A 13,117-nucleotide genomic window follows, 5' to 3' on the forward strand; every position below is an offset into this window, starting at 1 on the left:
CAGGGGAAGATTTCTATCATTTTCATCGTTACGGTTGTAAAACACCATTTTTTTTGGGATGTGTTTGATTGCCACAGGTAATTTATCCTCCCGACGATAACCTGCAAACACAGACCCAAAGGCTCCTTGTCCCAGTTTATGAAGCTCAACATATTTTTTCCGAAGCTCCGCTTCTTGAGAATCTGCTTTATTTTCCGATTCAACAAACGTCACCTTTTTCTTGCTCGGTTGTTCAATAATGTCTTCAGCCTCCGTCTTAAGATTCCTCTCTCTTGAATCTTGTTTTGTACTGGAAAGTAGCACACTGGGGTCCCTAGACTCCTTGCTGGTGTCCAATGAGAGGGAAGGTTTAGTTGGGACTTGCTTCATCGGTTTCTCCGTCTTTATTTTTTTCGCAGTTTGGAGTGGGTCAGTTTTCTCATTTTCTGTCATTTTCCTTTTTGGACTCACCATGGTCCTAATCTGGTTCTGGCAACTTGTGTAAGGTCCTACCTCCACAGAGATCTTGGTGCTTTTTCTGCGGGTCTCAAGTTCAGCTCCGTTCTTAGGACTGCTGTCTTCACTAGACCCTGAACTCTGTGGTGTTATGACGCCGTTGCTCTCTTGTTCTGTTCTGATGGCTGACGCTGAACACGTCTTTCTAGACTTTTTGACCATCTTTGTTTGTTTTTTAATTTCTTTACCTACAAGTGAAAGCAGCTTAAAACCTTTTAAGAGAGCTCTGAAAAAATGTCTGAGGTCCAGTTACAGTGGTGGCTATTAATGCAAAATGTGACTGAGGCGGAGGGCAGGCAGGCAGGTTCGAGACAGTGGTTATTTTCTCCAGGATGACAGGTTTCCAGTAGAGGTGGGCGGATCGATCCCAGGATCGATACTATCGATACCAACGCTGGTATTTATATTGAACAATATTCGTTTAACAAGATCGATACTTTTTATCCTCTCTCGCGCGCGCTGACTGCTGCGGAGTCACCAGTTTCCCCATATGTGTAACAGCACTTTGCTCCCCCTCCCCTCTCCTACAGTCACATGGCTCAGCGGCGCCAGCCAATCAGCGCGCAGGCTTAGCTTGGCCTGCCCACTCAGCACTACGTCACACAGACAACCGCGCTGCCGGTTGCTGGGTGAGTGCTCACTCAGACTTGGATGGAGAGAGAGACCAAAGACCCGCCTCCAGCCTCAGACAGACATCTTTGACCCAAGCGTTTCAGTCCTCCAGAGAATATCCAGGTAGATAACAGTGGTCATCGTCTGCAGCACTTCATTATACATCATATATTACTCAGAAAGTGTAGTTAAGACCTTGAAAAAACCCAGTACATTTATCCCATTAAAAATTGTTAGCTAAAATAAGCTAACATTAGATAATCTCTTATTTATTCCACGATTGAGAACTTTATAGAAAAAAAGCAACAGGCAAGTGCAGCTTAAATGTAAAAAGTATCGGTATCGGTATCGATATCGGCGATACTGACCCAGTATTTACTTGGTATCGGATCGATTAAAAAATCCCGGTATCGCCCACCTCTAGTTTCCAGATAAGTCAGGTTCTGTGAGGCAGAAGAACACAGGATCAGATTGGTTCACAAAAACAGGGTTACAGATCAGAGAGCTGGCTCAGGTTTTGCTGTACCAATACTGGCAAACATTCTGGCAGGGAAGTGTCAGCCTCCTCCTCCTTAAATAGGGCTCCTGATGAGCAGATGGGAAACAGGTGTCGCAGTCAGCTCATGCCCTCAGGAGAGATCTCGTACGCCCTCTGGTGGAGAAAGGAGACAAGCCTCCAGATCTCAACAACAAATAACTAGGGATGCTCGATATTGCCTTTTTTGCCGATATTCGATATGCAGATTTTCCAAATGCCGAATTTTCGATTCCGATATATAAGCCAAGACCGATATAAACTAATTTCACAACATGCCAGTCACAAAATTTAAGCATAACCTACATTTACTGTGATTCCCCACAACAAACTCTATATTCCACAAATAATTACCATTGTAGAGGATAAAAACAACATTTCAACTGCAGGAAAATGCTAAATTTGACATTTATTTTCAACACTGTCTCAAACAACATTTTGAAATATGTATGGGGCCAAAATGGTAGCTTTAATATTTGCAAATATGTGTGGAGAGTTGTGTGTCTGTATCTCGATTTGTGTGTGTGCAGTGGGATTTGAAAATGTGTAAATAAATCTGTAAATGTGTGAGGAGATTTGTGTGTCTGTACAACAATCTGCAAATGTGTAAAACTACTTGTGTGTAATCCGTTTTGCAAATGTGTGAAAAATCCACAAATCTGTATTCAGATCTGCAAATGTGTACTGAGACTTGCAAATGTGTAAAAAATCCACAAATCTGTATTCAGATCTGCAAATGTGTACTGAGACTTGCAAATGTGTAAAAAATCCACAAATCTGTATTCAGATCTGCAAATGTGTACTGAGACTTGCAAATGTGTAAAAAATCCACAAATCTGTATTCAGATCTGCAAATGTGTACTGAGACTTGCAAATGTGTAGATCAATCTGTAAGCACACACAGAGACACTTGCGTCTGAAGTATTTTCGCTTCAAGACCCAAAAATACAGACAAATCATTGGTTACAAGTCAAGCGGTTTTTCGGTTGGCTCTCTTTACACACGTGATTTTTGCTACTCTTCTGCCGCGTGAGATGCACAAATGCGTAGAAGGATTTGTATGTGTATTTTCGCGATTTGTAACCCCTTGCGCAGGCTCGCAGGCTCACATGCTGCCCTGACCACAGGCTCACAGACAGCCTCTCTGCTGCGGCAGTTCAGCACAACTTGCTTCACATACAGCCACATACCACCGGTTGGCGGTATTGTACAGTACGTGACGTTACTGGGGTCCTAGGGGTTGTACCTGCTAAGTTGAGAGCAATGGAATCCCGTCAGCTTTCTGTAAGTATATTTCTTAAATTTTTATATAGTTTGCGTTAGTAAAACTGTTTCTTCTGCTTCTGTTTTATGGCGGTTGGCCAGCAACTTTATGATGTGCATTACCACCATCTACTTCAGTGGAGTGTGGATCGGGATGCTATGTATTTTCCCACTGAAAAATAAAAATAAATATTAACAATATTTACATAAATAAACTTATATCCTTTCTACCAATTTCGTTTTTTCAGGATTGTTTATCAAATTACAAAAATATTCATAAGTAGATTCCCCCCCCCAAAATATCTTGTATATTTAACTGTAATTTATTTTCTTGTAACCCTTCTCTCCATAGAATATTTATAACAAAACAACAAAACATGCTCCACCGTCTCCCCTTGATAACAAAAACCACAACCTCCTGTACCCATTCTAAATAAGTTTCCATTTAACCCCGTATTTCCGAAACTTAATCTAGATATAACCTCTTTTTTATTCCTTTCCGTTCTCCTCATTTCACCAATTTTCCTTTGAATACTATAAAGCCAACTTCCAGTTATATGCTCTTCCCACAGCTTCTGCCATCTTTCCGTAACCTTTTGTTTAATAATAGATTAAATTTTTTCCTTACTGAATGGTATCAATATATCATCCTTGTCACGTCAACTCCCGCAGCGGAGGAAAAAAAAAGGTAGAGGCTGTCTGTGAGCCTGCGAGCCTGCGGTCAGGGCAGCATGTGAGCCTGCGAGCCTGCGCAAGGGGTTACAAATCGCGAAAATACACATACAAATCCTTCTACGCATTTGTGCATCTCACGCGGCAGAAGAGTAGCAAAAATCACGTGTGTAAAGAGAGCCAACCGAAAAACCGCTTGACTTGTAACCAATGATTTGTCTGTATTTCTGGGTCTTGAAGCGAAAATACTTCAGACACAAGTGTCTCTGTGTGTGCTTACAGATTGATCTACACATTTGCAAGTCTCAGTACACATTTGCAGATCTGAATACAGATTTGTGGATTTTTTACACATTTGCAAAATGGATTACACACAAGTAGTTTTACACATTTGCAGATTGTTGTACAGACACACAAATCTCCTCACACATTTACAGATTTATTTACACATTTTCAAATCCCACTGCACACACACAAATCGAGATACAGACACACAACTCTCCACACACATTTGCAAATATTAAAGCTACCATTTTGGCCCAATAAATATGCTTTTCCTGAGATTAACCTGACAATGGATATTTAAACTAAGAGATAAATCTCTTTTCTTCACAAATAGGAAATAAAGTGTACCTCACCAGTACAGCTGTATTGCACAGAATTTAATGTAAACACAAATGAAGTCCAGTGTAGGATCACTGTTGAAGGACAAAGTCTTGGTTCCCCCACGCATGACAAGGACCCACATTCGTTGCAAATTGCAAACTTCAAGTCATCATTTGAAACTTTAAAAAAGTTCCACACTGCAGACATTTTCTTTACAAACAGTTTAGCTTCGCTGGTGCTACACACACACCGTCTGGCGCGGTTTAATGACGTCATCAGGGAGCATAGCGTGTTGGCAAGAGTGCTCACTTCAACATATTTCGCAAAATCTAGGCATTATAATATCGGTTTTAAATTATCGGACGAAACCCGATAAGGATATGGACAGATATCACATAATTATGCTAATAATTATGCTAATATCGGCCGGTCGATATTATTAGACATCTCTACAAATAACCTTCACGGTCAGAAAACTGTTGCTCTTCGTCCTGCTCCATTAAAACTTCTTAAGCACTGCCATGTGCACCCCTAAAGCAAAACTGCACATGACCTTAACTAAACACAGGACATTAAAAGGAGCCTAATTAAGTGATATACCGTATTTTCACGACCAAGGCACACCGTACTAAAAGGCGCAGTCTCAGTTATGCGTGCCATTACTGTATTTAACACACACATATGGCGCACCGGACTATAGGGCGCGTTTTTTATATACAGGTACATGTCCTCTACTACGTTTAAATACCTCTACTGCGTATTTAAAAATAGAGCGGGAGCAAAACTGAGTATGATTGTGCTTTATTCATGTATTTATTACATAGTATTAATCAAACCCATCAAAGTCATCATCCTCTGTTTCAGAATTAAACAGTTGCGCTAAATCAGACATGCCAATTTCCCCTTCTTCGCTGTCAGAGTCACTTTCTGTGCCGGGTGGCTCCTCGGAAATGATGCAGGCTTTTGCGAAAGCTCGAACAACAGTGCCAGCAGACACGTTAGTCCAAGCATCTGCAATCCATCCGCAAACGGTGGCGTAACTTGCCCGGCGCTGCCTTCCACTTTTCGTGAAACTGTGGTCTCCGTTGGTCATCCATCGCTCCCACGCCGCTTGCAGCCTTACTTTAAACAGCTGGTTCAAGGTCCTTTGTCAGACCTCCCGGAATAACAGCGAACACAGCGTTCATTTCTTTCACCTTTTTTCTCACATCGGCTGTGAGATGGGCACGCATGGAGTCACAGATTAACAGCGATGGTGATGTGTGGAAAAAACCACCTGGTCTCCTTACAAACACCTGCCTCAGCCACTCTTTCTTCATCTCCTCATCCATCCTGCCCTTTTCAATTGCCTTAATAACGAGTCCAGCTGGAAAAGTCTCTTCAGGCAAAGTCTTTCTTTTAAAAATCACCATAGGCGGCAGTTTCTGTCCATTTGCGTGGCAGCCAAGCATAACAGTAAACAACGCCTTTTCATACCCCATTGTGTGTATCGCTACAGTGCTGATCCCCTTCTTCTCCAGCGTGTGATTCACCGGGATGTCGAAAGTGAGCGGCACCTCGTCCATGTTGGTGATGTGGCTTGGCTGGATAGGTTTGTCGGTGATGTTTTGCTGCAGAAGGAGTGGAAGCTCGCCAGCTTTTCATTATAATCCGCCGGACGTTGCTGAGCTACTGTAGTCCTGGTCCGGATGGAAAAATTGCACTCATAGGCGTGTCTCATTGCCATTTTCAGGGTTGTTATGACAACAATGTTCTGCATAAAGCACATACCTGTTCTTTTATACACAATCCACAGCCACACTTCCCCCTTTAACGTTCTCATGGTGGTCTCAACAACGTCCGCAGTAACAACACACATAGGGCGCACCGCACATTTTGAGGAAAAAAAAGACGTTTATATGCGCCTTATAGTCGTGAAAATACGGTAACATAATCACCAAATTTAACCAAATGCTTAATAAAATAAACAGTATATTTCAATAACTACATTTTAATCAGATATAACGTAGAGATAAACATAATTTCTATATGGCTCTAACACCATATAAGGTGAGACTGGAGTCTCACTGGCCACCATATGACAGCGTAACAATCTCCATTTTGGCTGACACACACAGAAAAGTGAACTGATAGAAATGAACAGATGGAACTGTTATTTTAAAATAAAAAGTTAAATAAAAAGAAATTATCCTTCAACATTACCAATGTCCCGTCGATCTAGGAGCAATATTTACTCAGGAACAATGAAGTTGTTGCAGTGAAACCACAAAATGTTTTATGTTTACGGAACCATCGTCATGGCGACCAGCTGTTCCATCATGAAAATATTGATATTTAAAAATTTGGCAGTTATCAAAGCTGAGATTCCAGGTAACGACCAATCAGTAACAGGAAGACTGATGTGTGTTGGCCTACAGGTTAGATATGATATGGCGAGGAAAACTAACAGCACACATCCCCCTGAATGAATCATTGCACTATGGAACAGGATGGTGGCAGCATCATGCTGTGGGAATGTTCCTTTTGCTGGAACTGCCATCGATCATCCAGAGGGCTGCCTAAAGTCTTGGCTGTGCCGTTACCGCGATCCCCGCCACGATCAGACGATCTGGCGGGACGGTTCGGCTCATGTTTGTCCCCCGGACCCGATCTGGCCTCAGTACCCTGCTGTCATGGCATATCTGTCAGGTTCAGCAGCTGAGCCCGCCGAGTTTAAGGCGCCGGTGACCACCTCTGGTCTTTAACCTGGCTGGAAGGGTTCACCAAAGGGAGCTTTCCACCTCTCCCGCCCCTGGAGGCCAGCCTCGCTTCAGTGTTTGTGGCGAAAAAGAACAGGCTTGCTGGACAGCGACCTGTTCCCCCCCACTAAACATGATCAGCTGACTCGGGGGGTTTCCGACCGGTCCCACCAGTGTGCCTTCCAGCTTGCTGCGGCCACTAACAACATTGCTCTGCTGGCCTTCAATCTCTCCAAGATGGCGGAGGAGCTGGATGTGCTGAGATGAAGAGCCAGTTCTGCAGCTCCGCGGACGCCATCCTCAACCTGTGCGCGGCCTCAGCTGTCTGTTCTGCCCGCATTTCTGCCTGGCAGATCAATATCTAGCGGAACATCTGGCTCCACCTGTTCTCCTCCATCCCGGAGGATCTAAAAAGGGAGATGCTGGGGAGCCCCTTCAACCTGGATGCCCTGGGTTGGATCTCGCTTTAAGTCTGCACTGGAAAAGGTGAAGAAAACCGCAGAGGACACAGCGATGCTTCGGGACCTGGTGCGGCCTCGCTCCGGCTCCCGCGTTCCTCGCTCCTCTGGTGGTTGGGGGGTCAGCTGTAACGGCAGCTCCCTGCGGCAGGAGTTCAGGCGCTTCACACCTCCTGGATTCTCCTGCTCTGCTCCGCCTGCAGCCTCCTCTTCCCGGCAGCAGTAGCCCTTTTTAGCGCAGCAGCCTGCGGCCCAGAGAGGGCGCCACCTTACAGTACATAACCAACGGCTTCCTGCCTGGCTCACTACAACAAGCGCTCCACCATCACCTCCAGGGAGATCCAGACCGCTGTGCGCCTCCTGCTGCCCGGTGAGCTGGCCAAGCACGCAGTGTCTGAGGGAACCAAGGCTGTCACCAAGTACACCAGCTCCAAGTAAACTCTCACTGCCGCAAACCCAACAAAGGCCCTTTTAAGGGCCACACAAATATCAACAAGAGCAATTGTTTCCTTAAACTACTTATATCCGTAAAATATTATTGACAATAAAATTTGTCATTATTTTGACAAATTGAGGGGAGAAAAACTTGATTTAATAAACAATGTTGTACAGTTGTCTCATGTGAAGAATGTATACAGGATAGATTTTCCAGCAACTTTATACTTTTGTCACTATGATGAACAACTTTTTGACTCCCCTCTAGTGCTTATTTCAAAACACACATACTGCCAAATCTAGTGTCATTATGAAACACTGTACACACAACCACATCTACAGTCCTTGTTAACGGCGTTACTAACGCCGTTACCTTGTTTTAGTAACGAGTAATCTAACTAATAACTTTGACTGTAACTATAACGCAGTTACCATTGCAGACACCCCGTTACTGCGCGTTACTCAGGTCGCTCAATGAACCTTTTTTCATGATAGGACTCGTGCGCGCCTTGTCATGAGAGAGGGGAGGATGAGATTGGCTGATGTATAGTTGAGATTCCGTCTGTCAGTTGGGTAGGTGGGTGTTTCTGCTGGTGGGTGTTAACGTACAGCACACACAGAGAGATGGAGAGTGAGGATGCGTTTACCAGATGGAGATACCGGTGTTACGTCGAGCTGCGTTTCCCCATCACATACGGTTTCCTCTGCATCTCCGCACAGCGCAGGCGGCACGATCCACCGTGCAAGCGACAGGAAACGCGCATGCTCGCTAAAGGCGCACAACAGTCGCCCTGTGCTCGCACCACAGGAGAACTATGGAGAGCGTGAACGATCAAATGATAGCCTATATGGAGAAATCTGGATGGATGGATGGATGGATGGATGGATGGATGGATGGATGGATGGATGGATGGATGTTGCAGTATCTATAACAACCCAAACACACAGGATTTCAGAATTAGACATCCCCAGTTATTAATTCAAACACTCACCAGAACTGAACGCCCTGTTAAAAAACTTCACACCCATGAGTAGGAGGCTCCCTCAAGCAGATGGTTATTGTATCAAAGGCACTTCAGGAGCCACTCTGGCAAAGACTTCCGTTGCATCTACCATCTAGGAAGGTTGATCTGGTAAAGCCACAGAATCTTCCCAGATCACAATTGGTTGGAAAAGTATTCCCTTCTCTTTTGAGAGAAAACAAACCTTCATTCAGGAAATCATGTTTTTAAGGGAGTTAGCATCATTTCCCAGGATTTAAGACCAGAAAATGAGGTCGTGGCAAGCAACCCTTCATGCACCCCAACCAGCCTTCCCCATCATCTGGCAGTAAACGGGTGTTTTTCCCAGAACATCCCACCTGTCGTCAGCTCCACCCATCACCCCTTATAGACCTAACTCCTCCCCAGCAAAGTGGAGTTACATCCATTTGTTTCCACTTACAGATTAACTGGGTTGCACCACTTCCAATATAAATGGAAGGGAATGAATATTTAGCATTACTAACATTCTTCGACATTGGGCAGGTGGACAGAATCAAATGCACCCTAAGACCTACTTCATTCTAAGGAATGGAGCATACCTCCATTCCAAATGGAGTATCTGTCATGATGGGTCTCTGAGTTTAAACCCACATGCAGAACACCACAGGAAACGGGGTAAAAGTTTAACAGTTTATTTGGGAGAAACACACAAGAGTATGAATGAGCAGGTTCTGGTACTGGTCCCGGACTGGAATCACAGAGTAATCTGCAGAGATGAATAGTTTGGTTTGCCAGGCAGCGGTGATGACTTGTCAGGGGTTTGATTCTGGTTTGTACCTTGATGAGGTTCAGATTGATCGATGGAGAGAGGGAACGGTGGTTTCAGCAGAGAGCTCAGCAGCAGCAGCGTCTAGCTTCAGGCTAATGAGGTTCAGACCTTGAGTTGATTTCCTAGTCCTCCCTTGAGAACTAGCTGGGGAATTCAGACTGATAGTCTTCAGGTTTGGCTTCCTTGGGCAGGCAGGCAGGCTTCCAAGCACAAGCTCCTCCAGAGCTAGAGACTTCAGTCGGGCTTTCCTGTGAGCAGAGAAGACAGAGGCTGGTTAGAATCAGGCTACTCTCTAGAGCAGACAGAGATTCTCAAAGTTAACTGAGGCTCAGGTTCCGCTAACCAAAACTGGTCAACACTCCGGCGCCGAAGCCAGGTCTGACTGCTGCTTATGTAGGAGGTCTCTTGATGGGCTGATGATCCTCAGGTGTGCAGGAGGCTCCCAGCCCAGGAGACCCACAGCGCTCTCTGCTGGAGACAGGTGGCAGATCTCCAGATCCCAACAGTATCGGGTGCATAAAATTATTTGGATTGAGTGTGTGTTAATCCCAGGAAACATGTATTCAGTCCTCATTTCATTTTCCATATTTCAAATTTATCTGACTTTAAACGGGTTTCTTGTGAAGAGCAAATGACAGCACATTCACATTTTTCATAAACCATATGCAATTACACTTGCACTATATCCCGCAAAAGTGGCACAATTGACATGATGTTCTCAGCTGTCAGAAATATGTGCAGGATAAAATATGGCTTATCTGGAACCAGCTTGCTGAAGGACTGAATCCTTTATATCTGACCTCTGTAGATTTGGTAAGAATCAAGCAGCCGCCAAAAACACACCTGTCTCATTGGTAGGTAGTGACATAAATCTTTGTAAGTTCTGATAATTTAGCTAAGATTTATGCTAAATGTTTAGATTTTTTTGAATCCCTGTTAACTCTCGATTGCTCCCTGGGTACTGCACAATGGCAGCCCATTGCTCCCCAAGGGAATGGGTTAAATGCAGAGGTAAATTTCTCCAATGTGACATCAATAAAGTTGAATTATTATCATTATTTTGTCTTTTTAAAATCTAAAATATCCCTTTTTTTTTAGAGTACAGAACTACAGAGATATGTGCTCTTACCTTTTACACTCTTGTGTGACAGATTAGATCCATGTTTTTTTGTTTGTTTGTTTTCCTCTGTTTTTCTATGTGATGCTAATTGCCTGTTAATTTGTAGTTATAGCAATAAAGTAAAAATAAAAAGCAAGACTAAACAGACAGCTTAACACTGTCCAGTATTATAATATTTATGGTATCATGTTATGCGATAGGTGCAGTTCTTGCTGACACTAAATAGATTATAGATAGATGAATAAAGTAAAAACAGGTTGTCATCATGGTTTTGCAGATGCAATAGTGGAGCTGGAGCGATACCTATCAGCTCCATCTCAAGACTGAGTAAAGGATCCACTGAAATATTGGGCAGAGCACAAAACTATCTAAATCTATTCCACCCAGTCAAACAGTACCTTATCACAGCAGCCTCCTCTGTTCCTTGTGAAAGAGTATTTTTCTAAGCTGGATAAATTAGCTAAAAGACACAAACATCAACAACAACAACAACAACTTTGAGCCCTTGTATTGTGCAAAAACTACTTTTCTTAAATAAAAACAAAATTACAAAGACCTGAAGTAACACAATCATCCTTTTTATTACAAAAAGCACAATGTCAAAAAAGACTCAGTACACCAAGCACCAAAATATTATTAAGAAACCAAAAATGTTTACAGTGTTAGTAATTTATAGTTTCAATGTTTAACTTACTCAGATTCTTTAAAGAGATACTTAAACATATGTAAAACACATAACTGTTATTATATACAGTACATAGGAGATGTATGACTTTCACATGTTGTAATTTGCAACAATCGCGGCAGCCAGCAGATGCCACCAAAGGAAATAGAATGAAACTTCAGGTAGTGAAACATTTTATGACACAATGGTTCAAAATGATTTAATGCTTCAAAAAGACAAATTTTGCGATCACTGCTGCTAGCTACTGTTGTCTACAGAGTGTTGTCACAGTCACTACCCGATCCATTTTGGTAGCACAATCCGTATCCCTGAAAATAATAAGCGTACTAAGCAAAAGTATCTAAATGATTAATTATTTCTGTAATGAGAAAATAAATGCCTTTCAATCCTTTCTGGTTTATCACTTGTCTCTGCCCGATCAGTCCCGGAAATGGGATCCTGCACTACTTCTGGGAGCTAACTTTTTCGGCTTTGGATTTATACATAAATCTAACCTTTTTAAGTTTTATTTTTTTCCTTTCGTGTTAAAATTATGTTATATAGTGTATAATCTAAAGAAAGAAACAACTAAAATGCAGATAAACACGGCCTATCTGTCATGGTTTTTCAACTGATGACTGTCTTGATTATTCATTCCATTAATCTGTTTAACTCTGCCTGGTTTCCAATCACTGCTTATCTTATCCACCTGCTCCTGCCTCTATTTAAGGTCCTTGAATCCAGGGGCCAGTGGGGAGAGGGTTTTTAGCATTCCATAGTGTTTCTAATTTCCTGATCTGCCTCTCATCCACTGAGTGTGTCTCTTCCGTATGATCTCAGTTGAGAGAGTGGTTTTGAACGTTTCGTAGTGTTTCTGATTTTCTGATCCTAATCTGCCTCTCACCCACTGAGCATGTCTGTTCCCATCTGAACATTCTACTTAATAGGTCTGAGGACCCCTAGAACCCTGGACCCGCCTGTTCCTATTCTGATTGGTATTTCTGACCGGGCTTTGGACTCCTGGACCTCTGAGCCTTCCTGTTCTGATCTGTTTCCCTGACCAGGATCGGACTCTTGCATGTTCTCCATGGCTGCTGTATCTGGGACACTCTGGGTGGCATCCATCGCATCTCATTGGCAGCCCACCAGCTGAATACAGCCTCTTTCTCTGATGATGGACTGAACTGTTAAACCAGGTTAGTGACTCACATGGATAATCATGTTGGTTTGTCATGGTCACTAACCTGTCTGTCTAACAGAGTTTGTTATAGACGCCCTAGCCGCTGATACCGCGGATCCACAGCCTGCTCCATAAAAAAAAAAAACAAACTCAGTTATCCCACCGTCTGTCTCACCTTGAATACTGTGTCCTTCTTTCCTGTTTTATGACACTATTCATATTTAGCTGGACTGCTCTGAGAATGACCGGTGATGTCAGAAAAGCAAATTAACAGAGAGAATGTAAAAAACTCCAATTGTCTTAGAAATGTCATTGAGTATTTCTAAAGGTTATACTTCAGCATTCTATAGCAATTTTAGGATAGAATTAAGTACTTTCAGTACTATGGCGACCTGGATGGATATCTGCTAGAAAATGCGCAAATAAGCCGATGAGGGGAGTGGCAGCCTAGTGGTTAGGGCAAAGAGCTTGGAATCCTGAGGTTCTGAATTTTACGCGCCATATGCATGGCAGTAGATCTCTGGCGC

General features: G+C 43.1%; 1 protein-coding gene across 1 annotated transcript; it reads left to right on the forward strand.

Annotated features, from left to right (window-relative positions):
* Positions 1 to 7,365: 7,365 nt before the first annotated feature.
* Positions 7,366 to 7,817, forward strand: LOC119781315 (histone H2B type 2-E1-like). Its single transcript, XM_038281742.1, has 2 exons — positions 7,366 to 7,601; positions 7,715 to 7,817. Exons 1-2 carry the CDS (start codon positions 7,366 to 7,368, stop codon positions 7,815 to 7,817), a joined length of 339 nt encoding a protein of 112 aa, XP_038137670.1.
* The last annotated feature ends 5,300 nt before the right edge of the window (positions 7,818 to 13,117 follow it).

Source organism: Cyprinodon tularosa, unplaced genomic scaffold (assembly GCF_016077235.1).
Source record: "Cyprinodon tularosa strain WSP-4 unplaced genomic scaffold, ASM1607723v1 ctg1745, whole genome shotgun sequence".
NCBI classification, from domain to species: Eukaryota; Metazoa; Chordata; class Actinopteri; order Cyprinodontiformes; family Cyprinodontidae; genus Cyprinodon; species Cyprinodon tularosa.